The sequence below is a fragment of the Phaethon aethereus genome (genome assembly GCF_964289735.1).
Source record: "Phaethon aethereus genome assembly, chromosome: 3".
NCBI lineage: Eukaryota > Metazoa > Chordata > Aves > Phaethontiformes > Phaethontidae > Phaethon > Phaethon aethereus.
Window position 1 is genome coordinate 64601799 of NC_138576.1, and position 25658 is coordinate 64627456.

Consider the following 25658-nt stretch of genomic DNA (forward strand, 5'->3'; position numbering starts at 1 on the left):
GCTCCACTGAAGCACAGTTTAACTTGATTGATACTTAGATTTTAAAGCAAATAAGGACTAATTTTTGCCTGTGGCAAAAAATCTTTGAAGTTTCATGCCGGTGCCGAGGCTGGATTAGTTAAGCAGTAGGACTGGGGCTGGGACTGTGACCCTGTTGTGCTTGGCAGGTTGTGATAAATGGGGGAATCTTTCTTAACCTCGTGGCCAAAACATTCCAGGATCAGGTTGGGGAGACAGAAGAGAAGGGAGGGAGGTCGAAAGATGCAGGAGACTTGGCACGTTAAAGCCAGAGACAAAAGACACTTGCTTGTTTGTCTGAAAGGGGGAAAAATGTGTGCAGGCTTTCCACTGAATGTGCCTGAAAAGGCTGTGGGAGAAAGTACTGCAGATGCGTTGCAATATACTTTATTGTTATTTCTGACCATTGACCTTGGTAGATGAAATTCACCCTTCACTATGAAGCTCTCTCTTTTTATTTTTTTGTTTTGAATGCTTTCAGAGTTTAGAGAATCTCGGTCGTTATATTTTCCTAAACTAAAGAGGTTTTTTACTTAATGCTTGAGATGTGTGTATAAACCCATCCAAAATAAATTGGAAGAGCTCCTTATTCCAAGTAATTGCCTGTTGGTTAAAGAATTTACTGGAGGACTGCAAATACAAGCAAAACAGTATGAATTTGAAAAAAAAACACCCACAGCCACTTAATTAATTGCTTCTGGAAAGCTAGCTCAACTATTTTGCTTATAGAACATTTTAAAAGAAAAATATACTTTCAAATATTTTAAAATTATGTATTTCAATATAGCAATATTAATGAAAAATCTGAAAAATTATTTGGATATACGAAAGCAGTATGCTAGTATAAACCGGTCAAATTTTCAAACCTGAAAAGAGAGGCAAAAGTGACTTCTACGTGAGCTGAAATATGATCTGTCAAGTGGTTCTTGTGGCAGTGTAAGAGATGTGCTACCTCTGACATTGTCCCCCCTGAATAATAATGAAAAATACGTTATTAGATGATGGTTTGAGATTTGTTTACACACTTTATACTGTAAATACAGCTATTCTGGCTAGTGTTAAAAGTGCTAGCATAAAGCAAATAAAAAAAAAGGGTGCTAAATGTTTTTAGTGTACTTTCTAATTGTGGCTGTTGTTGTTACTAGTATACAAGCAAACATATGTTGTATCCCTCTGTGTAGATAAAATTAATAATTTATCTTTTTATGTTTAATTTCCTTGAATGACATTTCAACACTATGATCTTAATCAGACTTTTAATGAATGCTGTGTTGTAAATGTTCCTGGAGTTTACTTGTTTATTATTATTTAAATAATCAAATGTAAATTAGATATATAAAAAGTAGCCTCACTAAGTAGGATTTTGCATGTAGTAACTATGTGTACGTTACGTGTATTGTATTTTCTTGTGTACTTGTTAGAAATTATTTTATCTGTAGCTTGCCTCTGATAAATTACTCTTCTTCTTTTTCTATCCTTTATAAAGAAAAGACTCATTTCTTAGCAGCATTTTCTTCACTTTTATTGAAGAGTTCTAGAGGCACTGAAAACTAAACTAACCAAAACAGAACAAAATTTGGTTGCATGATGATACAAATGAATGCGAATAGGTCTTCAGATTATATCCACTTGTTTGTGAGGTTTTATACTGCAACATTGTGTGTCATTTTATTTTTCCTCTAACAAAATATTTTTTCATGAGTTAGACAACATAAGGGCCATAAAGAAATGATTCTTTTATTTTGACCAACAAGTAGTTTGAGCTACAAAGAATTTTTTGCATCCTTACTCTAATAGAAGTAGGTTGCCAAAGTTTTTCGTTATATGATGTAGTTTATTAATGTTACAACAGCTGCTAGAAAATATTGCTACAATGTTAAACAAATTAGCTTCAGTAATGAGGAAGAACAGAAATGTATGAAACTGAAGAAGAAGGACAGCTGTTCACTGTAAATGTGCAGGCGATTTACTTTTTTCAGGTGAATGTGATGTGCAAATGCCTATTACCTTCTGCTTCTACTTTCATTTTTTTTCCCGGCTTTGAAGACACTTTTATTTTTAATTTGTAACGTAGTCATTTGTATACATTTTATGTAGGTTGTTTAAATTGGAATAACCTCAGTGCATTGTACAAAAAATTCTAGTGTTGTACAATTAGCTGATGACCTCAGCTTGGGCTATTTTCACAGACCAAATTATTTGTTCGTGTTCAAATTCATAGATATTATCTGTTGAAAAGTCAGATATTTATGGCTGAATGTCTTTGCTCTAGTAACAGGAGAAAAACTACCATGGAATAGCAGAACAGGGGGTTTTGTTAGTTTGTTGTTTTGGGGGGGGTAAATTTTATTTTATTTTAATACTGTTTTAACATGGTCTTCATCTAATTTCCATCTTCCACAATGCCTACAGGACTCTGCCAGCTGATAATGGGTAGGCAGGTGCTGAGCTAAAATCATGTTCATATTACCTGCTCATATTACCTTGTTCATCCTCCCTCCAACCTGTCTTCTTGCTCGGTCCACCTGTTGCTTTTTGGCATTAATTGAGCCTCCCATCCTACAGAGGTATATTCCCATACTTACCTTCTTTATTCTGAATAGTTTCATTGAAGTTAATGAGCCTAACCACCATGTTCCTATTGTAGGCTTGTCCCAAGCTTGACAACTCTTTAGCTCAGGGAATGCCTTTTGCTAAAGGACTGAATACAACGTAGCCTCAGATGGGCATTGCTGTTACCCTCACTGCTGTTGAAGCAAGGTGGAAGCACCAGTGGAAGCCCATTCAAACCTAGGTGGGACTGGATCATTTTCTGCAGTTCTTGAAATTAGTCACGAACAGCCCGTTTGCAGATCTCAGTACAGCTATTCAACGTGGAGGTACTCTTGCCTTTCAGGGTTGTGAAGGAGAGCAGTGAATGACTGGTATCCTTTCTGACAAAAATAATCACCATTTAGAGCAGTAATTTTCCTTTTTGCTGTCAAACAAGCTGGAGTTCAACCGGAGCAGAAGAAGCCAAGAGTGATCCTTGCCTGCGGCTACTGCCAAGCCTCCCCTTTCCTGAGCTTGATCACAGCAAAACTGCCCTATGGCCAGTTGCAAGATCATTTCATTGAAGCTGACGTTTTAGACCACATGCAGTCTGAATTCAGGTCAGAATTGCTTTGATAAAGAAGTCAGATGGTTCTTTTTTATCTGAGTAATGGTCAGTTACATTTTCTTGTCTGTCTGGTACTCTCTGTTGCATACCACACTGTCCGTTGAATACAGTCATCTCTCCTGAGAGATGAAGAGGGATCAAGAACACGCAGAAGTGACCTGAGTCCTTCTTAATAGATCTGCATTAAAAATTGTACTGAAAAGCTTCAGTACATCACTAGTTTTTCTCCTTTTCTGAAGGACATCTAAAAGGATCAACATTTCTTCTGATTCTGTATGACATGCATGTGCTGGACTGGTCACACAGCATGGATTGTGCTGTCAAGACACTGCAGGTAATATGCACTGATCTCCTACCATTATATCTGGCTCATATAGCTATAGTTCTGTAAGCTTGGGGCAAGACCAACAGTGAAGAAAAGCTGGCCAAAAGAGAAAAAGAGGTACTGGTGAATGAGTAGCTACACTTGTCAGAGCTTGTTTCTACCATGTTGTCTTGAATAATTCAAGTCTCAGCCGAGGAATTTTCTTTGGATCATCAATGACGTTGTTGTCTAGATGAATCCACATATAATGCTTTCAATGTACCCAAACTATTCCATCTCACACTATCAAACCATGATATGAGCCAGATACTCATTCATTCTTAAATGGACTGGACTTTATGAAGACTTCAGTGCTTGAAAACTAATTAGTACAAAGCTCACATCAAGTCAGCATATTGTGAACACATTAGATCTGTCCGTCTTTTCCCTTAAATGACATTTCCTGAACTTTTTAAATACAGTTCAAAACCACAATCCTTGTCTTTAAAGTCCCTTTAGCTCTGGGATGAAGAATGCAGCTGATAAGTATGCTCCTCCGAGACAGAGAGGACAGTGAAGCTGGTGGTGTTGTAGACGTTTCTTCCTCAAGGCTGACCCAGCAGCAGGGAGTGAACTCTCAATGGAGCTAAGAAACAGAAGATTGTTGACCAAGAGTAAGGCACATAGCAATGCAGATATTAAAAATACAGAAGACAAACGAAAGAGTATAGGGAGAGAAAAAGGGCTTCTCTGCTAACACAGAATATTTTACATATATGTGTTTCATCATCTGTGGTGAAGGATGAGTATTTGACTGATGTGCGATCATGTTGTTTACTGCTCTTGGGTATCGATATGCTCCTAGGTAGAAACCAGGATAGTGAAGAATAGAGAGGAGGAGATGATTGACAAGGCCATTTGTTTAAATTTCCTCTAACTGAGGGATAGAAAAGCTGTGACAAGTGTTCTTTGATCTTAAGGGGGAAAGATAGATTCTTTTCTGGAGAGGCAAAAGACTCAGGAGAGAAGTTGGCGTTTGTTACTGGGGAGGTCAGTATATAAGCTCTTGGGTAAGCTAAAGGCAAACTACATCCCAATGAGGCACCAGCGTCTTCAGAACAGAACCTATCTCTGCCTTGTAGCAGAGATACTTTACTTTTGGTAGAGAAATCAGCATTAGCAGTAGAAATACACTGTACTGTTGCTTATACAAGATGGTTTCCACATGAAAAGAAAACGGCATGTTTTATTATGCTTTATGGCACAGTACTATATGCCTTTAACAAAATAGCTTGAAGTATTTGCATGATGTATTTGCAACATGGCCAAGTTAACACAGCCATAGGAACATTAACTTTTGAACTTCCTGACTTTCATTGCTTTAAATTTCAGCTTCAAAGTTTACTTTTTTTTCTTTGCATTTGTTGGCCCTGGTTAGTTTTGAAAAGCGGGAGGAAAGAAAATAAGTTCAGGTTTTCTGAGGGGGCACTGAATTTTATGCATATAGCAGGAGATGACTTGCTATTCCTTTGAATATTACATGATAACCCCAAAACAGTTTTGATACACCTAGTTTTCTTATGATATTTCTGTGCAGGTGGGAAATCACCAGATTAAATCTAGAAAGCATTGCACAGTGTGGCTCTTTCCTGCATCTCAGTATGCTTGTCTCCTGAAAAGAGATCAATGATATCTGGGAATGCTGAGATTTAAAAAGCAAACGCTCAAAACTAATAAAATGGTGTGATTGCAACAAATCGGGGGGAGATCATGGGTCCATAACTGGAGTAAAACCAGGAAGCATTCTTCCATGTCTTGGTTAAGAACAGTATCTTCTAGCTGATTTCCAGTTTGGAGATACCGGGTAGGCACCAAGGGTATACTTGCAGATTCAGCTGCGCTGAGACATACTGCTGACTGGAAAAGGCAAAAAAGGCCACAGGCTTGTCTTTAGCGGTTTGCTTTTTACAAGGGGTGGGGGGGGGGAAGAGAGAGGAAAGGAATGTGAGACAGAAAAAGAATGAGAGATTTCCAGTGCTAGTACTTTAGTATTTCTTCCTGAATCTGACTCAATAAATGAGCTCCAGGCTGGTGGAGCTTCCCTGCCTTTGCAACTGCTGAATGGGGAGCTATCTCATTTTCTTTCTTTCTTTCTTTCTGGGAAGGGAGCCAGCCTGATGGTCCATCCTCCCAGCAGGGCAGGGAAAAGTGTTCTGTGAGCTCTGAGCTATTAGGTAACCCGGGCTGAGACAAAAAGGGCTATTGTGGTGTGGCATTTGCCCTCCCTGCCCCACCAGTTAAGGGAAGGCATATTTCCTTCTTTCATCTTACACAAACAAACAAAAAGAAAAAAAGAATGCCAGTTTTTCCCATAGTGCATGTATAAATGCATTTCAAAATGTAGAAGATAGTACTTTACAGGTTCCAGTTGCTTAAATTATGACTTGACTGTCACACCCTCTGATATTTTTTAATGTGGACTTGTGCCAAAGGCAATTTAAAATGTGTTTTAAAAATGTTTGCAGGTATAAAAGAGTTGGAAGAAGCTTAGAGCTCTGAACTGAGTGAACCCATAAATCAGGTTGCAAAAACAAACACGTAGGAAACCCTTCCACTAGCAAGAAAGTACCAAGGAAGGAAAGTTTTGACCCCAAAGATAGCATACGGATGAGAAAATTGAGGAGTTAAAGTTGTCTCAGATTTTATCAATTTATCTCATAAATACACCTTTAATGACGCCTCCTTCTGTAAGACTTTTCAATAGAAACACAGTTTACATTGGATAAAACTTTCTGAATTAAGTAGCGCAAAGGCTTGTGACAAGACTGCGCAGTGTTCCTGAAAGAAACGATCATTATGGTCTCCCTGTGAGTATGAAAAAGGCATTTAACTGGATTGATTAAATCCCTATTTACTTCACTGTCTATGTACTGTGCACACCAGCAAGGGCTCTAATGTGTCGCTGCTCATCATTCCAGCTGGTGAAGTAGGGTCCAGGGGAAGCGCGGCACCGCTTTGCAGCCTCTCGGCCTGTCTGGGGGCTCGTTCCTGTCGAAGTTTCATCCACACTATTCTCTGCAGAGGTGTACACAGAAAATCTAAAACACTGTGGGAGTGATGAGGAGTGTCATGTCAAAAAGTGGAAGCATTTTGCAGATTAGTATATCCTTTGTAAGTGATAGCTCCTTCTTAAAATGATTAGCGTCAACGGCTGGTTCGAAGAAGCTGAGGCTCTGAAGGATGAAACTTTAGCAGGAGCCACCTCTCCTCATTGCTGTAGTCAGTGTTGCAGCCGAAGAGGATTTCATGGAAGATGTGAGGAGACACACGGGCTGTGCGGGGACAGCATGCACTCCCTCGCTCCCTGGCTGCACCGTTCCCTTTCCTCAGTGGTTCCGCCACTACCGATCCTCTTCAGCGGTCAGTGGAGAGCCGCAGCCATCGTTCGCTATTCATCTTGGCATAATTCCTCTCTGTCTGAAATAAATGACTACTCTAGATCGGGTGAAATACATCTGTGTCTTTCTGTTAGATGTAAAGGGAGCCTGGGGTAACAAGCCTAGATAGAGTTAGATGCCTAAACTGCAGGTATTTGATACAACATGTATCCCCTCTGGATTATTTTTCATTGCAAGTTAGATGTACGCTGCATCGTGTTGCAGACCAGAGTTAGTGCTGTGTTAGTCTGGGAAGAGGTAGGGGAGACAGGAGGGTAGCAATGACACATTTCGTCATGAACATGTCTGTCTTAGAGAAGGTTTGTGTGGAAAATAGCAAGAAGCGATGGCAGAAGAGCAGTGGCTTCCTCTGTTCCCATCCCTTCCTCTCAGCCCTGCGCTATGCTACACATTTGAAGCTCCCACACAGTATCCACAGTGTTCTTCTTCCTCCCACCACTTAAGGACATGGAAATGTATCTGATATCTTTAAATATGAAGTCTCATCTACTGTGCTACGTAAAATACAAAGGTCAACTTCAGCAGTGTGCTCCCCTACACCAAACTTCAAAATAATGTGCACATTAATTTAAAAAAAAAAAAAGTCAGCATATTCAAAACTCGATCTGTTTTGATTAAAATTGACAATTTTAGTTGACAGCATAACAGTTTCATTACTAAGAAAATGGAAGAGACTACTGAACAGCTAAACCTAGTTTAGGAGATGAGCTCAAAACTTGTTTTCACTGAGGACGAGCTCATATAGCCTTTAATTAAAAAAAAAAATCAGTAGGAATTAAATTCACTCTAGTGAATTCCTGTTGATTTCTCCTTGAAATTCAATTGATTCATACAGCACGTTTTTCCTCATTCTTCCGTTGTGATTAAAACTACTTTCAGATCTGCTGAGAGGTGATAAATCTACCTCAGGATGTGATTCAGTTAAAATACAGTTATGTACAGTGCCTGCACTGTGAAAAATCGGGGGAAAAAATAGGTTTTCTATTGCTTCAAGGTCTTTCACTCAACAGCAGAATCAGTGTTTTAGTTTTTAACTAAGTCAGAAACCTACTTAGAACTTGATGGTGTCTATATAGTATTACATTTTTAATGGATGTTTTCATCTCGTTTCATATTAAATTTTCATACAAAATGTTTACATATAGTTATATTATGTAAGTTTATTATAATTATTAGTCTTAAGTAGCTGAAACCCTTATGAGACCTATGGAAGTGTAGCATAGCAGTGATTTACTGTGAAAAATTCAACTGAGAATTTGGGATATTTCATAATTCTTTTCAGAACTTTCTGTAGGTATCTTCAGCATTTCTGTTTGTTTTTGCAGAAGCTTTACTGAGATTTTGTCTTCACAAGACGAACATAACTATAGTATTATTTGAATTTACCCATCAAAAACCTGCTTCATTCTCAATAATATTTGGTGGTTGTTTTTTTTTTTCTTAAATCAGTTTGAAAGCATATACATTTTCAGAATGGCTACATTTTGTTACTAAATCCCAGCACTGTATCTTTAGCTAGCCCTTGCCCTGTTTTTGTAGGCCAAGATAATGTCATTATTTGTTTTAAGGTAGCAATGAAGGGTGTCATGGTAGCAAAGGAAATCTTTGTTATGCTAGGTATTGTACAGTCTCTGTGCTAAGGATTTTGTTGTCAAGGTGGTTATAAAAGTATATGCAAACAGTGTCAAAGTCAGCATCTAAAAAATATTTGAAGGAGCAGCTACTTTTCTTTACTATTCATTCTCATAGCAGTGTCACAGATGTCCTAAGCTGTATTCTTCTCATATATTTCCATCAAACCGTTCTCCTGAATGCCCCGTCCTCTCCTGACCATTCCACAGACATGGTCCCTTCCTTGGACAGTGAATGGGAGGCTGGTGGGCTTTCACCTGGATAATTTGCTGTAGGGAAGCGTCCGGGCAGTAGAAGTGTGCTTGCTCTGCCCACACTCCAGACCGATCAGAATTGGCATCAGCACAGGCGGAGCAAGCATGTAGACATGCTTTGAGATGTCTTTGGGTCTGCAAAAAGTACTTTTCCTTCTTCATTCTTGTCTCCTTCATGTTAGAGCTTCCACAGCTCCACCATGCAATAGCTGCTTCCTTCAGGCCCAAAGCATTGCAGGCTCTACGCAGCCCTGTTGCACGCCTGCCGATTTGGGAGGGATGCTCAAGGCCATATTTGATGCAGTAGATGAGGGAGCTCAGCAGATTCATTGCCACAATGATTTACTACTGATGTTGCATGCTTTTTCAGCTGTGCTTATTGTGTTAGAAGGGATTTCTCACCTGTGTTGCATTATGAGTTTAATACCATGAGTGCGTGTGCGAGAACACCTCGTAGAGCAGGATCAGTTCATGGTTTAACATACAGTGCAATGAGGTCCCATAAAATCATGTTAAAAGGATGTTAATGTTGCAAAGGAAAACATCAGAAGCAAGGAAATGCCAGAATTAATATGGCCTGTGGAAATCCAGTCTCTTATGCATTATAGTGCGGATCTTATTACATGACATACTCAGCTTTCCAGGGGATGTCTCCTTTTTTCAGTGGATATGTAGCTAGATTTTTTGTTTTATGTTCCTCAGTCTATATTTGTTAAACATGAAGCATACAAAGTCCATACTTAATTTGAAATCATTCGTCATGTAACTATTTCTCATATACCTTAATCAAAGTTCTTCAGGGCTTAGTAAACGCATCACTTTTTCACAGTGCCTTCATAGTATCAGACACTTAAAACAGTATTCATATTTGAAATCTGATGAACCGAGGCAGAGATGAAGGAAGAAATTTTATAAAATGTTGACTATTTTTTCCCCAATTTGAGACAAATTAGACCTTAATTTTTCTGGGGAAGCGTAACATTTATACACCATCTTGTAAGTTCAAAGTATAGTTTCCCAGCTCAGGTCATGAATTAGGTCTGCCGTGCAGCTGGTGTAGCAGAACTAGCCTGTTGTTCTGGGCAGACTGGTGACTAAAGACTTTACTAGTGAGTTTCGCAGGTATCTGATGAACGCTCAGGCTTGTGTTTGTGGTGTTAGTCCCAAATCTGATTAGAGGAGAGGAGAGCAACCTGTGCTGCGCTGTCCCATCCCAGGCAGTCCCAGTATTCCTCCGCTGTCCACACCCCACCCCTACATCTCCCACGTTTTTTTCACCTGGCTTCTGCCCTCCTCTAATTTTGCCCCCTGAAGATCCAGTTCTTCTTTTGTCCCCCGGTTTCCATTCCCTCTCCCCGTTCCTCTTTTGTCTCTGCCCCTTCCCATATTTTTTACAGGGTTTTTCTGTTTCACGGCATCGCCTGGTGTCTGCGCGGTGGAGATGGGACTGAGAGAGCAAAGAGGGACGGCTGCAGTAACGTCAGTCCCTTTCCTGATGTCACGGGGGCTCCTGGCACTCAGGAGAAGTAATCCTGAGTCTTACCCAGCGCCAGCATCTTTGGGATGGCGAGTATTCGATGCGGATAGGAGCTTCAAGAATTCAGGAGCCGGACTACAGCAGGAGTCCACTAACGGTGTGAAAACAGGGCTTTTAGAATCGGGGCACCGTTTCACAGAGATGATGGTTCCTGGGTGCCAGTGCACCTTGGACTCCCCTCACTTCCAGTTTTGGGATTCTCCAAACGTGCTGGTGATAAAACCGCTCAGCATAGTGGCATGACTTTTAAAATAGGAACACAACAGCATGTTTTCTTAAAAATCTGGATTTAAAGGTTTTTAGCTGGTACATTTCAAACACTTTGTAGTAGGCAGCCAAGGTAGGAGATTACAGCGCCGTTTGTCAAAATTTAAACCCGACTGAAACTGGTATCTTACCACTCTTGTGAATGATTCTCAACATGCATGTAACTAAAATGGTGAGAAAGCCTGTGTAAACACAGAGGGGGAAAAAAAGGAAAAATGAAGTAAAGAAGGAGGTTCTTTTTATAGCATTTAACACATGAGAATTGAAATAAATGTGGCATTATTTAAAGTTAATTATTTTGAAAACAGTCAGCAAGGCAGATTAAGAGGAAAAACAGGGTAGCTGAAGACAAAGGAAACAATATTTAGTCTTTGATCGAAAGTCTTCCCAGTGATTTTCTGTTCACCTTCAAGAGTGGCATAATTTTATGAATAACAAAATGTGTTTTGCTACTTGAGTAGCCTTAAAGAGAAGTGGTGTTGATGCCATGTGGCCACTTGAAAGAAAGTCACATGCCTGTTCCTCCTTTAAGAAATAACATTTTTATTTATTAAATCTTTTCTCTCAAAGAGGGACCCTAAAGATACGCAATGAAGTTTGCATTTAGTCTCACAGGAGAAGACAAGCCTGTACCATGTGCTCATGCCGTATGTTTCCTCAGAGAATGATCATAGATGAACTGCATCATCAATATACCAAGCTGAAAACCTGAAATATTCTTATTTTGTTTTCATTGCAATATTCTTGATACAAAGTACTCACCTTTTTTTTTTTTTTTTTTTTGCCTGAGTTTGTTCCATCTCACAGCAGGGAAGCGTCTTTTTGAATCAATTGGTTCATGGCCTTTCTGCTGCTCCCTTTTAAGGTATACCAAAATTTGTTGTGTCTTTTTTTATATTCACCACACAGAGCATAATCTTTCAGTCATTTCAGATACCTGGTAACGTTGGTCAAAGCAAGATGCAGTAGTAGTGTGAGCAGGGGTAGGACAACTCGTCCGTGAGTACCCAGCTATTGCTTAACTGGGAGAAGCAGCTCTTCTCATCCCTGACCAGGAAAACCAGGACTCTTAACATATTGTATATGTTAAAAGTGATCAGATGATAGCATTAGTGTATGAATTATCTTTGGGCTTCTGTGTAATTGCCCACCAAAGGACCTGCCATCACTTTGCAAAATCAGGGTGTTGGGATGTGCTGGGTGACTGTCAGACACTCCAGCAACTGGTTCAAGTAAGTAGTTGAACTTTTCTGACCTGGGAAGTGAGATCTGAGTGCAAATGTGACAGACAGTGCTGCTGGTGGCAAACCACACAGAGGGCAAAGGAAAATATAATATATAAAGGTGTCGTGGTTTAGCCCCAGCCGGCAGCTAAGCCCCACGCAGCCGCTCGCTCACTCCCCCATGGTGGGACGGGGGAGAGAATCGGAAGAGTAGAAGGCAGGAAACTCATGGGTTGAGATAAAGACAGTTTAACAGGTAAAGCAAAAGCCGTGCACACAAGCAAAGCAAAACAAGGAATTCATTCACTGCTCCCCACGGGCAGGCAGGTATTCAGCCATCTCCAGGGAAGCAGGGCTGCATCACGCGTAATGGTTTCTTGGGAAGACAAATGCCATCACTCCAAATATCCCCTCCTTCCTTCTTCTTCCCCCAGCTTTATATACCGACCATGATGTCATACAGTATGGAATATCCCTGTGGCCAGCCTGGGTCAGCTGTCCTGGCTGTGTCCCCTCCCAGCTCCCCGGGCACCCCCAGCCTGCTCGCTGCAGGCCAGCACAAGAAGCTGGACTGTCCTTGACTGCTCAGCAACAACCCAAAACATCAGCACGTTATCAACATTTTCTCATCCCAAATCCAAAGCACAGCCTCACACTAGCTGCTGTGAAGAAAATTAACTCTATCCTGGCTGAAACCGGGACAAAATGCCAGAAAATATAACAGCAAGGACATAGCAAAAATAGCCTGGAAGGGAGTATATACTAAAGAGAGAAAGAGCTTTACTAGGATTTAAAGAAATTAGATGCATTTATATTTTTAATGAATTACATTATATTATTATACTTCATATATTTTACAATTGAAAATACATTATATTTTTAAGTATTCTAATTATATTTTATATGTAAAATGAAAAGATGATTTTCCTGGCCAAGTCTCTGTGTAACTCGGTTGAGACAATCTGCTTCTGAAAGTATGCGTTTCCTCTCAAGGAAAGGCTGTTTCAGTTTCAGTGTCTGAATGATTTTGAATTTTTTGAAGAGTTGCCTGTGATGTTGACATTCAGTACTCTAATTTGAATGGGTATTTCTCTTGTTTGTATATTAACACACACTGTGGGCATTTTTCTTGGTACTCGATCATGTGCTTATATCTCAAGTATTTTACCGTATTTCAGATCTAACATTACTTTAATAACAATGTGGTGAACATAAAACTATAGCAATGATGCTTGCTTCTGAATGTTTATGAGATCGTGCCTGTGAGTTTTGGGTTTACGCAGGCCTTCGCTGTCTCTCATGCTGAGCCGCTGCACCAACTGCATCTCTCCACGGCACACTGCGACTACCAAGTCCATGGAGTAGCACAGTAGGAACAGTGAAGAAACAATTCAAGAGGAGGAAAAATAGTGGTGGTGAAACTGAGTAACTAGATAGGTTGAAAAAATGTTTTGTAGTAAAAATCAAGCAAAACATAACTAGAAGATCCTTTGTGTTTGCTACAGTTTTAAGTTATCATCATGGGGAAATTTTGATTATTGCTACTGAGAATTGATTTCTATGAATAACCATTGACGCAACAGTATTGCTTTTTTCAGTATCTAGAATGAAGGATAAAACTGACCATCTATAGAACCATGCTTGTACTCAGACATCTATGGGAGATGCTGCATGACATTCAGTTAGGGAACTTAGGGAAAATACTAATCCTTTCTCTGTTGGAGTTGGTGAATATTTTGCCAATGACTTCAACATAAGTGAGTCAGTTACTATTATTTTTTTTCCCTGAAATTCTTTTAAAGTAGCAAAAATATGTAGACGAGTCTCTTGACGCAAGGTATTCCTGAAAACTGGCATTGGATGCTTGCTGGTTGTAATGGGAATGTTCTTTGTATTGTGTCAGTCGCGTCGAGTCTGAGTGACTATGATGTTTCTAGCTGGCTTTAAAAACAGAGTTTTGAAACCTCCCATGCAACCCTGGATTCTACATTAGCACACAAGTGATCAAAATGTTTTTTTCTCTGCTGAAAGTACAAGAAATTTAGATTACCAGAAGGTACAATTAAATTTTTTGCAGGAAAACCTGAAGATCCCAAGGAGATATCTAGTCTGCAAGAGAACAGCTTTCTATTTTTATTTGAAACTGATGTGTGTTTTCACCTTTAATTAGCTAACAGCAATGTATTGCAAAGATTAATACAGAAGTTGAAATACCCTTTATGTAGTTATGTATTGCAAATATGTATGGAAAAGGTGCATGTGTTCTTTGATGCATTAGGAGAACACAGTTAACATACAGTTAGCAGATTCACAAAATGAAAATTAATGCAAGAATTATTTAGCTAACACTGCGCTTTGCCCCAGAATCTGGTGTTTATTATATTGAGCTTTAGCAGGAAACAGAAGCAGTATCAAGTGGGAAAACATTTCTTTACCGAGCTGAGAACAGTATGGCTTTCTCGTTTCGAAGTGGGGAACCTGGCTCTTTGGTTTCTTTGTTCCTAGTTAGACTAATCCCAAGCTATTTTAGCCGAACATTTTACATAGTAATGGAGCCTGGGGAAGTGCAGTTGGCAGCTGTTCATGGGATAATAATGAAACACACTGTTTAGTACTGCATACTGCTGCTGTAAAATGCGGGAAGTATTTTATAGAGATCATGGCGAGCAGAGCTGGATCCACTTTAAGTGCTGTAAAGTGCGTGAACTGTGAGCGAGGAAGTTGTGTTTCAAGTGAGAGTAACTGGCGCTCATTTGCTTTTGCAGGTCAAGAAACCGTGTACAGAGTCAGATGGTTCAGAGCCGCAGAATCCCAGGTACGGTACCGGCCGGCAGACGCCGACTACGGCAGCGCGGTGGTGGGGCGCGAGGCGGAGCTGTGCTGCTCACACGTAGCATCGGAGTGCCACAGACCTGCTTTGCAAAGAACAAATGATTGGATTAATTTTAATGGTTTTCCCTCTGGAAGGGATTTTTTCCCTTTTCCCAGTTAAGTATGTGGGCTAGCGTCTAGGTTGTCCAGTTTAGATGGTGCCATAACACTGAATTGTCACCTTCAACTTAAAAGAGTCCTGTTAAATAATGTAGGGAAAATTGTCTAATCAAATGTCACTTTCTTTGTTTATCCTTTTTCTGCATACCTGAGTCTTGAATTTACTGATAATATAGTTTATTTGGGAAAATTCACCTTCATCAAAACTTCTTTGTTTTCACCTTTATCAAAACTGCTTTGTTTTCACTTATACAAAACACGCCACTGTGTTCCTAAGTTGGGAAGAGGCCATACATTGTTTATAAAATGACTTTTCCTATTAGTCTTTGCTAATTTCATGAACGTGGAAATGTGGATTTAATTTCCATGTTTTGCCCATATATGTACATGTATGTATAATTTTGAGCAGGTGAAGTAGTAGTTGTTTTAGATGTGCCATCAAGTGTGCATCTTCTTGTTGATTAGTAAGCTGTTGAGCAGCAGTGGATGATTTTCTTCAAGTTTTGTGGCTTGAAGTGCTTTTGTCTTTGTCTTGCTCCTATTTAGAAGACCTTTTTCAATCTCACAAAAACTCAGAAGGTTTAATGGGGAGGGGAGAGCCACAAAACAAACCTGACATCACATTAATATTGTGATTAAAACTCAGAAAAGCAAAGTAATTCAAGGTTTGCCCCCAAATCCCATCCTTAACTATGTCTTTATACCGCTGTTGCAGCAGGATCCTCAGGGGGTCACCTGCAATATCCAAGGCCAATATAATAACTGTGGCTTGAGCTGCACAGTGCACCATCTGAATTGCTTTGATTAGCTTTTTATATCAGTTATTAATGCATCCTTTCATTTAGTTTGGTAGGAACTGGATGTATTTATGGGAATACAAAATTCAATGTCCAAATATGCTTTGAGTGAAATCAGTAGGAGTTTTGCCCTGGACTTCAGTGGAGGCATGTTGTGCCCTTCAGTCCTCATTTAGTAACTTCTGAATGAAAAATCTGTCTGCTGTGCTGCTACTTTGGAATAAAATTTATTATAAAGGTCAAGCTCTTCCAAGTACTTTGACGGCATGGAGAATCCCATCTTAGCAAAACACTTGTGCACGTGCATAGCTTTAAGTGTCTTGCTTGTCCAAATGAGACGGTTATATCTCAAGTGTTTAAAAATTATGAAGAAGTCCATACTCTGATGTAGTTTCATCAAACTGTGATATTGCAGCAACCCTGAGGACCCAGAGTATAATGTCCTGCCATTACCTCTGCATAGCATGAAATTTCTTGTGAGCTGTAGTGAAATTCTTCATACCAAACCCGAGGAATAGGATACCTTTTTTCTCCAAGTGCGAAAGGGAACCCATGTTACAAATAGTCAATGTGGGGCTAAATCTGGTACAGTTCCATTTTTTGAAGGTGCGTTTTCAAACAAAAATGCTTTTCGTTTTGAGCTCCACGGCCTCAGTTTGAGGATATTTCAGGTACAGTTGGGATTAATGTTCCTGGCCTCAGCGTGTGCAGTGCTGCATATACAGCCTGAAGCGGGATTTTTTGGTCAGATCTTGAGTGGCGAGGTGACTTTGGTCTTCGAGGGGAATCTCTGACAGACCTTTGGCTGGAGCGGCACTAGAGGGCACCGCGCGGCACGTAAAACTTTAAAGTCTGGAGCCAGGTAATTCTTCTCTAAACAAGTCTTAAGTGAAAACATTGCACATAAAATGAAACATCAGCATAAAAACGAATGCTGGAGACACACAGCCTTACAGAATAGCTCCTGGCTTGGGACCTAAGGCCAATATCATTCATTTATTTAGCTAGCTTTATAGTCTGTTGGTTTTGGATTTGAAACTATTACAATAAATGCAGATGGAAAGTGTTTTTACAGTAGGGAAGTAATTAAATTGGGTGTGGGAACCTTGTCAGGAGAATTCTTGGAGTGACATGTGTGTATCAGCAGATTCTTTGTCTTGCTTGGCCTTCGTTTGTCTTTTAGAAAGAAATAGTCAAACTGCAGATGTGACTAGTAAATTTTTTTTAAGGGAATTTACTAATCTGTACAGCATATAAAAAAATGCTTTCCAGAAGTTTCCAGCTATACATGCAGTAAAAATCAACCTCACTAGCATTTATTTATAAAAAATGGTTGTTATCTCGACAGACAGGTAAACTGCCAGATGGAGAGGGAACTGCAGTTAAGAATTGAAGTCGCGGTGGATAGACAAGTTGTAAACACAAAAGGAAACATGCATGACTCTTCCCTATCTCTTGTCAAAAACTTTGATCCACAAACGACTTTGTCTTACAAATTCTGTCAGAGCTTCTTGGGAGTTATTTTGCCAAATCCCTACGAAGTGGTTGTGAATGCTTCCTCTTATGCCCAAATGTTTAGATATGATACACAAATGGTGGTATTATACCTAACCATGGTGGTATTGTGGCTGTATCAATATTATGGCAATCTTTCTTCATAAGTTTGTAATAAGAATCAAATTCACCCTGCAAGTCTGGATAGCTGTCCTGTCATGCAAAATGTTTAGAGCTTTCTGGAGCTGTTGGTGTCTGAGACAGAGGCAGTAAATGGTTGGGACTTGCCAACCGTCATACTACAGTTCTGGACGAGACAGGAGTAACATGCATGAGTGACAACTCCGGTACGCTGGCCTTGTATCAAATTCACTAGCGGGTTTAGGTAGAGAAGTTCCTGTGTTCAGAGCCTATAAACATAACGTTGCTCTTAATTTTCTTATATGACAGGTATCCTTTAAAATGGTAGCAATTCCAAGTACGCGGAACAGCTCCTACATTAAATTTAATGCCATACAAGAATCGCCGAAGGCTAGTGCAGTACATGAAAGTTCACTTGTTTGCAGTTATTAACAAGCTCTCTTTTTACATAGATAATCAAATAAGCCATTTTAATTCTAATACGGGAGCATTTTGTTGCCTTAAAACTTGTAAGCTACACATATAGTCTCATAACCCAAGACCTTGTGGTGGAAATAAGTTAAATGCTAGAATATGTGTCATTCTGAAGTCTAATAACATAAATACCAAGTCCCAGGCTCCTGCTCACACTCAGCTAGAGCACATTCGGTTTGGCTGCACATCCCAGGGCAGCATCTTTCTTTGCATGAACAGACTGCTTGATGCACAAATCTCTGCTACCCCCAAATCCTCCTTCGATTCCCATCGGGCCTGCCAGAGATTCCACTGTAAGACCAAAGGTGCATCAAGAATTGAGATCTGGCAGCAAGTATTGGGTTTTCTGGGCTATAAAATGAAATAGGAGGGAGAGAAATTAGGGAAGAGAGAGGAAGTCCCTGCAAATGGAAATTTAACAGGGTCTTCTGCTGCTTCCTCGAAGTCCACTGATAATAGGAAAAAAAAAATCATGCTTTGTTACCCTCTGAAGGGGATAGAAGAGTCTGCATAAGAATGATGAGATTTTTCTGACAGCTGAGACACAGTTTCTTTTTTTCTTGGAAGGGCAAAGGAAAATGGCTATATATTTCATATACTCTCCTTCTTTAAACCATGATCTTTATATTGTGAAGATGATATCTATGGGGAAGAAAGGGAAAACTTGAAGATTTTCAAAAGTAGTTTTGAAAGCTTGGAATTAAAGTTAGCTAAAAAATTAACTTGTGAAAATACACAGTGGTGTCAAAAAGGCATTACTTGAGTATTCACAGAAGGGCAGTGGATTTTTGTATTGGTAAATTAAAGCTAAGCCCTATGGATTAAGAAGCCCTCCACTCTAATTTTTACTACGAACCTGTGGATCCAATATCTCATGTTATGTCTATTCTTCTTGACTTGTCTTTTCCTTTATATACTTTTTTTAAAAATTCCTAAAAGCAAAAGAAAGGGAAAAGAAGCTACTCTTATGTAAATCCTCCCTTTTAAAACTTTATCAGATGCTGTAAGAAGAGTGTAATCAGAAGCATTATAGCTATTGTGTTAGTACCAGCTAGACAAAGTTCGTTCCTGTGTATTACTGAACTACAAATTCACCGATGATGATCACTGGTGAATATTGAATCATATACACAGATACAGTTGCCAGGTAAACAGGCTGTCCAGAAAAGCACAGAGGGATTTTTTTATGTGTTTAAAAAAGGTCTCCAATATTTCAGTTTAATATGGGTTTCAGTGAGTATCTTAGCATAGATTGCAGCCGTTCATCACACGATTGCTGTTCTGTTCTTCCACACCCACACTGCTTAAAAGTGCACCACATAGTAAAATTTAAAATATACTAATTCCTGTTTCTGTCTCTTCATCTTAAAAGTCTCTCTTAGAACTTCTGAATGAGAAGGCTTTCACATTTTCTCACTGGTCTCATTTTGATACCTACTTGTGGTTTTTCATTGGTCAGGATGTAGAGTGCATGTACCTGTCCAGAGGCAACTACTGTCATTAATGTATCTGCAAGTAAATAGATGGTATTGAATGACAATGAGAGCTACCATGGTTTTCACATTCAGTTCACTCGACCAAGGTTTGTTTCCTTTGCAATTTGGGGCCACGGCTGTGAATGCGATGTTGACTACACCTGCTGTACCTGAGCTACGCTACTACTGCGTGACTGCATTACTGAACAGTGTTTCCATGGCCATCCACAGATTTAACAATAATGAAAAGGAAAATAACATGTATCTTCTGCATCTTATTCTGGACAACCAGATCATCAAAAGTGTTTCATTCTCAGCAGTTTGGACTGTGTAAAATACACCTGAGATTGCTCTTTCATTGACTAATTCCCTCAACAAGACTGGCACAGTCTTATCTCAGGATGATGATGATGGTTGATTCAGTCAGGTATTGGCTTTCCATGTGACTGCCCATATTTACCAGATCGAACATTGTAACTCCTCAACTCCCAAATCCAAGCTTTACAAGTCATCTGACAGATTCTGTGATGAAGCTGTCATGCCTTTCCCATGACTGTTTGAACACAGTTTGCCCTCTGCATACCAATTCCTAGGAGAGCGAGACCAGCAGTACCTTCCCATTCATTTGCAGTTCAAGAGGCGAACAACAAATTTTAGTGTTACATGGTGAAGAGGAGCTTTACAATGAAGCAGCCAAGCAAGAAGAGACAGCAATAGCTATGGAAATTGTCATTAAAGTTTCAGCAATTATAACAGAAAAATAAATAGTATTGCCTGTGCAGTAAAAACGGGCAAGCTCAGACTACCAAGCTTTCAATATGTGTTGTTTAGCCACATTACGCTCCCTCATTTTCTTCTACATCCATGTCTTAAAAGTTATTTTAGAAGGCAAGTGTTTGTTGTCTGTGAACCATCTAGCAGCTTACCTTGGCTAGAGAGTAATTTTAAAATGCTTTTCTGAGTCAGGAGTAGTGTAGCTCTATTGTGTCTCACACTAAATAATCTGCAGATCATAACGGCATGATAAATGGGCTTCATTTGAGAAAATGAGAGGACTCTGAAGGTGACATTCATCTCACTCTGAAGTAGATGTTTAAGACAGGCACCCCTGAGATGCCATGTACCTGATCTTCTTCCTATCGACTGTGAAGACAGCTTACTGTATCCCTCTTCTCCTGAGCAACCATGCAGACTCCACCAGCAATCAATCACCTGTGGCACTGCCGATTTATTACAAGACGACCAGCTAGATACACAGTATAAGCAAAGGCAATGAAAGCATTTATTTTGGTTTTACAGATTCTGCTTTTCTGCAAAAATGTTTAGTTCCAGAAGGGAATATATACAAAAATAAAATTATTCTTTATACTTTGTGACTAGCTGTAGTATTTCTTGAGTTTGGGGCAGACTATAAAGAGGAACAGATATAGCAACACAAATTTGCTGTGAAAAGACAGAATAAATAAAGTTGAAATTGAAAGATTGCCACAAGTAATTTTGGGAACTGGAAAAAAAAATCCAGTCAACAGGAGGGATAGTATATGTCTGTCAGAATAGGGCATTCATGTCAGTGAGGCCACTATAGTTATAAATGCTTCACCTAAGACAAATGCTTGGCAGGATCAAGTCCAGACTTCTCAGTCAAGACAGTGGCTGGCAAAAAAAGTATCACAATTTTCCAATTTTAAAATAACTATGTTGTGGAATAAGATTTCTCATAAAGGCTACATTCTGGGACACGCGGGCTTAGCTTTCAGTCGAGAGAATGTTTTATACAAATCTGTTACTTATTAAAGGTTTGGTGCACATATTTAGTCTGCATGCCACTTAGGCAGTTTGAGTCAATCAAAATAATATAGTTAGTGAGATGACTACGCAGATAGGTGTAACTGAATGACACACAGCATCCACAACAATTGCACAAGGGTTGCAACATGAAGTATGTTGCCTTGCTATGTCCGTCGTCTTCTCAGGCAGCGCGTGTCTTTCCTATTTTTAGAGCAGTCTGTGTGTTACCTCTCTGCTTGCTGTACGCTGATGTGCTCATTCGTTAACTTTAGAAATTCAGTCTTCTGATGACCCGAGGCCTATTGAAGCTGGTCACTGTCTGCCCGTTGTTTTTTGTTGGCTCTGGATCAAGCCCCCAAAGAGTTCTAAAAATATATATGATATGTTTACAGAAATTACAATAATCTATTTAGAGTGCAAACACATGGTAACTGGTGATATCACAGGGAAGTATTCGAATGGTTTATATTCATAGATCCATGTGGCTTTAACAGTAGAATGAATGTATTTTTTATATTTCAGGTCTGTTACAAATTCCCATTCTTTTGTTAAAATCAACCGTAACATACTTTCCATTATATTAGTAATAATTTGTCTGGGTGATCCCAAGCCAGATCACGTCAGTGTTAAGAATTCCATTAACATGAATCAATGGTGGGACAAACTTTGGAATAAATCAAAGCAACAAAACCCAATATTCTATTGACCTGTGTCAATAACTAAGTATTAATGTCAGTTAAGAGCCAAGAAAACCCCCAACAACTAAAACCAGAAAAGGGGCTACTGAAGAACTGAAAAGAAGGCAACAAGAATTTGCAAAATTTCGTATAGAAGCAGCACACTAAAACCAACTTGCTTATAGTAATTAGTTTCAACTAGGAATGGCAACCTCTAAGCAAAAATGTATACAGACAATTTAACATGAATATCAAAGATTCCTGAAAGCATGTTGAAATAATCAATATAATCCATTAGTCACCATTTCAGAACAACTTGTTAGCAGCACAGGTGCAGCAGCGCGCGGTGCAGTTCTTCCATCAGTATCTCCCATCCCCTTTATCATCTCTTTTATACGTGGGTGCTGTTGCATAGCATAACTTGGGCAACCATGGCAGCTATTTTTACACCAGGCAGAAATGATAGCAATGTATGTTCTACTGCCTTTACTACTGGGTAAACAGGTGGCACAATGTAACGCGTATGCCGGTGGCAGCAATCAAATGCAATTTTGAGTCCATTTGCAAGGCTATTGTCACTCTCCCCCGTCCACTTTCTCTAGCTGGAGCTGCAGGTGCATGGAGGGAGCAGGACCGAAGCCATCTCAGGGGCTTAGCGTGCACTTGGTTGTTACTCATCTATTTTGGATGGATCAGATACCAGTGCGGGTGAGTGGGCAAGTGTCCTCCCCGCCTGCCTGTGACACAGCTTGCTTCTGTCCGATCATGGTGTGGGCACTGGTAGCCAAACACACAGCCTGAGCTATAACCAGTTGCATAGATAGATGGTATTTAAGTTCACTTTTACATCCGTTCTTCATGCTGCATTATGGAACAGCCAGCGTTCGTTAGCTCACTGCCAAGTGCCCTGGGACTGCCAGCAGTTCCAAGATGTCAGTCTGGCAGTCACTGGGCTGGCTGAAATTAATTTCTGTGTAAAGTGAGTATATTACTGCTCTGCAAAGTGGGTGGGCGAGGTCCAGGTAATTGACCTTTAGAAGGCAAGCATTCGTTATACTTCCATTTCCCTCTCTGTACTTCCTCCCTGCACACCCACCCCCATTTTGACTAGTTTATACTGAATCAGTTCATCTGCTAATTCATGGTACTCTTTGGTACACCTCATCTTCCTGAAATTCAAAGAGAGGGAAAAGGAGTGAATATATTTCTGTATTAATTAACATAGCAATCAGAATTTAATACTTTTGAACCTTCAGGAATGCCTTGGGATAGGGTAAATGCTAATTCTGAGTAAAAGAATATGACCCAAGGTTATAGCTGCAAGTGTTGTTACTTAATCCAATAGTTTCTTAGAGCCTTATCCTAAAATTGAACTGGATTTTGAGCCATAAAATGGCAGTGTTCGTTCTTCAAGTGCAGCACATGTAATCACAATGAGAAGGAGCTCTGTTTCTTTCTTTCTCTCCTTGGTCTATTTTTTGCTCTGTCATATCAGATTACAGCAGTGCACAGGAGAACTAATTCAGACTCTGTTCCAGTGTCTTTGACCTCTTGGATACTCCAAATATATTTTGCCACTGGTGAGTCTGAATAGTAAAAGTATTTGGTTCCACCTACTTTGCATTTCAAATCCAGTTGAATAGATTCCTAGAAGAATGCAGACATTAAAAAAAGCTGGCCATTTAGATCCAAGTCCCGTATTATGAGATTGGTACAGGTTACTTTTTAAATTAATCACTTTTTTTCCTCAAATATTTTTAAGTCTAAGTTCTTGGCTTGATATTTCACAACCTGTTCAAGCAATTTAAATACCATCAGTCAGTCAATGTGCTTGGTAAGCATTTAACTAACACCATGCCGTTAGTATGCTGTGCTAGTACTTAACATGCCAAAAATCACCTTTCTGCCATCCTGCTAGATTCTGATCAATCATTAGGAAAAAAAAGTAGGAAACAAGAATAAAGTGAACCAAAAAAACGCATATAAAAAGAGACCACATGCAAATAAACTAATTGCAAGTTTTCTTTCTGTTTTTTAACATCTGTATCTTCCACATGTTATACACATGAGTGTTAAAACTGTTTTTAATATTTTAGACTTGGTCTCGTCTCTTTATGTTAAGGTAGCCTTATCAGTGAGTGATTCTGTGTCTCAGCTCTCTTCACACACAGCTGAGTCTGAGCACCAGGCATCGTTCTTCTCCTTTGGGAACAGAAGTCAGAGGTTCCAGATGACAAGGAGGGAAAGAGACTCCTCCATAAGCAGCATCTGGCTCTCTGGCAGATTTGTCAAGCACTTCTGCTAATGGGTTTGGATTTGCCCAGGGGTCTTTTATGTGGTTACATTGCAGATGGTTTGTCTGTTCTATCTTCTCCTTTTGAATGCTTTTATTTAAAAAAAAAAAAAGGCAAAAAACTTTCATCTGATCCTCAGAATTTACACACTCCTTTCCAGCTGATAAGGTTCTTTATGGGTCTCATAAGATGCCTGTGCAGGCTCCTTTCTGTTAGAAATTGCAAAGCTTTCCATATATCCAAACGTGTGTCTTGAGTTGTGTTGGCAATTCTGGACTTAGTTCTCCAGTTTAGCTGCCAAGTGATATAATTTACTGCAATCTGAGTCCGTATTATTGTCAAATTTCTTTGGAAATTACTTTATGTCATTTGTAGACCAGAGGCAACTTTACCTCCCGTTGAAGCATGAAATATACTTGCCTTAAAATCATAGAATCATTTAGGTTGGAAAAGACCTTTAAGATCGTCAAGTCCAACCGTTAACCTAGCACTGCCAAGTCCACCACTAAACCATGTCCCTAAGCGCCACATCTGCACGTCTTTTAAATACCTCCAGTGATGGTGACTCAAACACTTCCCTGGGCAGCCTGTTCCAATGCTTGACAACTCTTTTGGTGAAGAAATTTTTCCTAATATCCAATCTAAACCTCCTCTGGTGCAACTTGAAACCATTTCTTCTTGTCCTATCACTTGTTACTTGGGAGAAGAGACCAGCATCCACCTCGCTACAAGCTCCTTTCAGGTAGTTGTAGAGAGCGATAAGGTCTTCCTTCAGCCTCCCTTTCTTCAGACTAAACAACCCCAGTTCCGTCAGCTGCTCCTCATAAGACTTGTGCTCTAGACCCTTCACCAGCTTTGCTGCCCTTCTTTGGACATTCTCCAACACTTCCATGTCTGTCTTGTAGTGAGGGGCCCAAAACTGAAAATCTAAGTTCAAATCTGGATTTGGTTAACTGTGAAATTGATGGTCTCAATCTAATTCATAGGGGATTCTTGTCTGCCATTTAGGAGAGGCCCAAGACTGAAGCGGCAAGTCTGTGGGAAGGTATGTTTGGCAGATCTATGGAGAAAGTCATATGCAGTGCCCAAATAAATAGAGCAATTCCATGTATCAACTTTTTAGCAGAATTATTTATTGTGAGGCGCAAGTGTAGAAGAGGGCAGAGAGGGAGAACATCCTGTTTGATGAATTTCATTTTAGTTCTGTTTCAATTTACAACTGAATCTCTGTCACTTTAATTTTTAAAGTTTTTTGTGATTTTATTTGCTTTTCGGTGTAGAAGTAATTGGCAGGTGACTAGACATAAGATCATGTTTTATTCCTGTGTTATTTCAGGCTTATGTCTTATTTTCCTTCTAATTATGTAGATTAAATTAAATAGAAGAAAAACCCTGTGCTCTCAAAGATGCAGTGCTTTTCATGACTTTCTCAAAATAGCGCTGGAGAAGCATATTCATCTCCCCTAGCATTTCATTATTATACCATGTTTCACAACAGTAATATTTTTAAATTTGCCAAGAAACAAAAATAATTGAATTATAAAAAGCAATCACGTTATTATTAACATGTCCTACCCTAGTGCCCTGTCTCGCAAACCAGGTTCTTAACCACTGGGGAACCTGTGCTAAATACCGTAAAGTTACAGTCTCACGTCTGCAATATAGATGTGCGTG

The 25658-nt window shown here is 39.6% G+C and overlaps 1 protein-coding gene across 11 annotated transcripts in view; it reads left to right on the top strand.

Annotated features, from left to right (window-relative positions):
* The window catches only part of EYA4 (EYA transcriptional coactivator and phosphatase 4), a gene marked incomplete at both ends in the record, with an annotated part of 138387 nt that overhangs the window by 51094 nt on the left and 61635 nt on the right, over window positions 1-25658 (top strand). For 10 of the 11 annotated variants that reach the window (XM_081998270.1, XM_081998267.1, XM_081998272.1 and 7 more), the window contains one exon: window positions 14619-14668. In XM_081998270.1, the coding sequence (XP_081854396.1) occupies window positions 14619-14668 (50 nt within the window). Of the gene's footprint in view, window positions 1-14618; window positions 14669-25658 lie in introns of those variants that run through there. The other variant, XM_081998269.1, reaches the window with a different exon arrangement.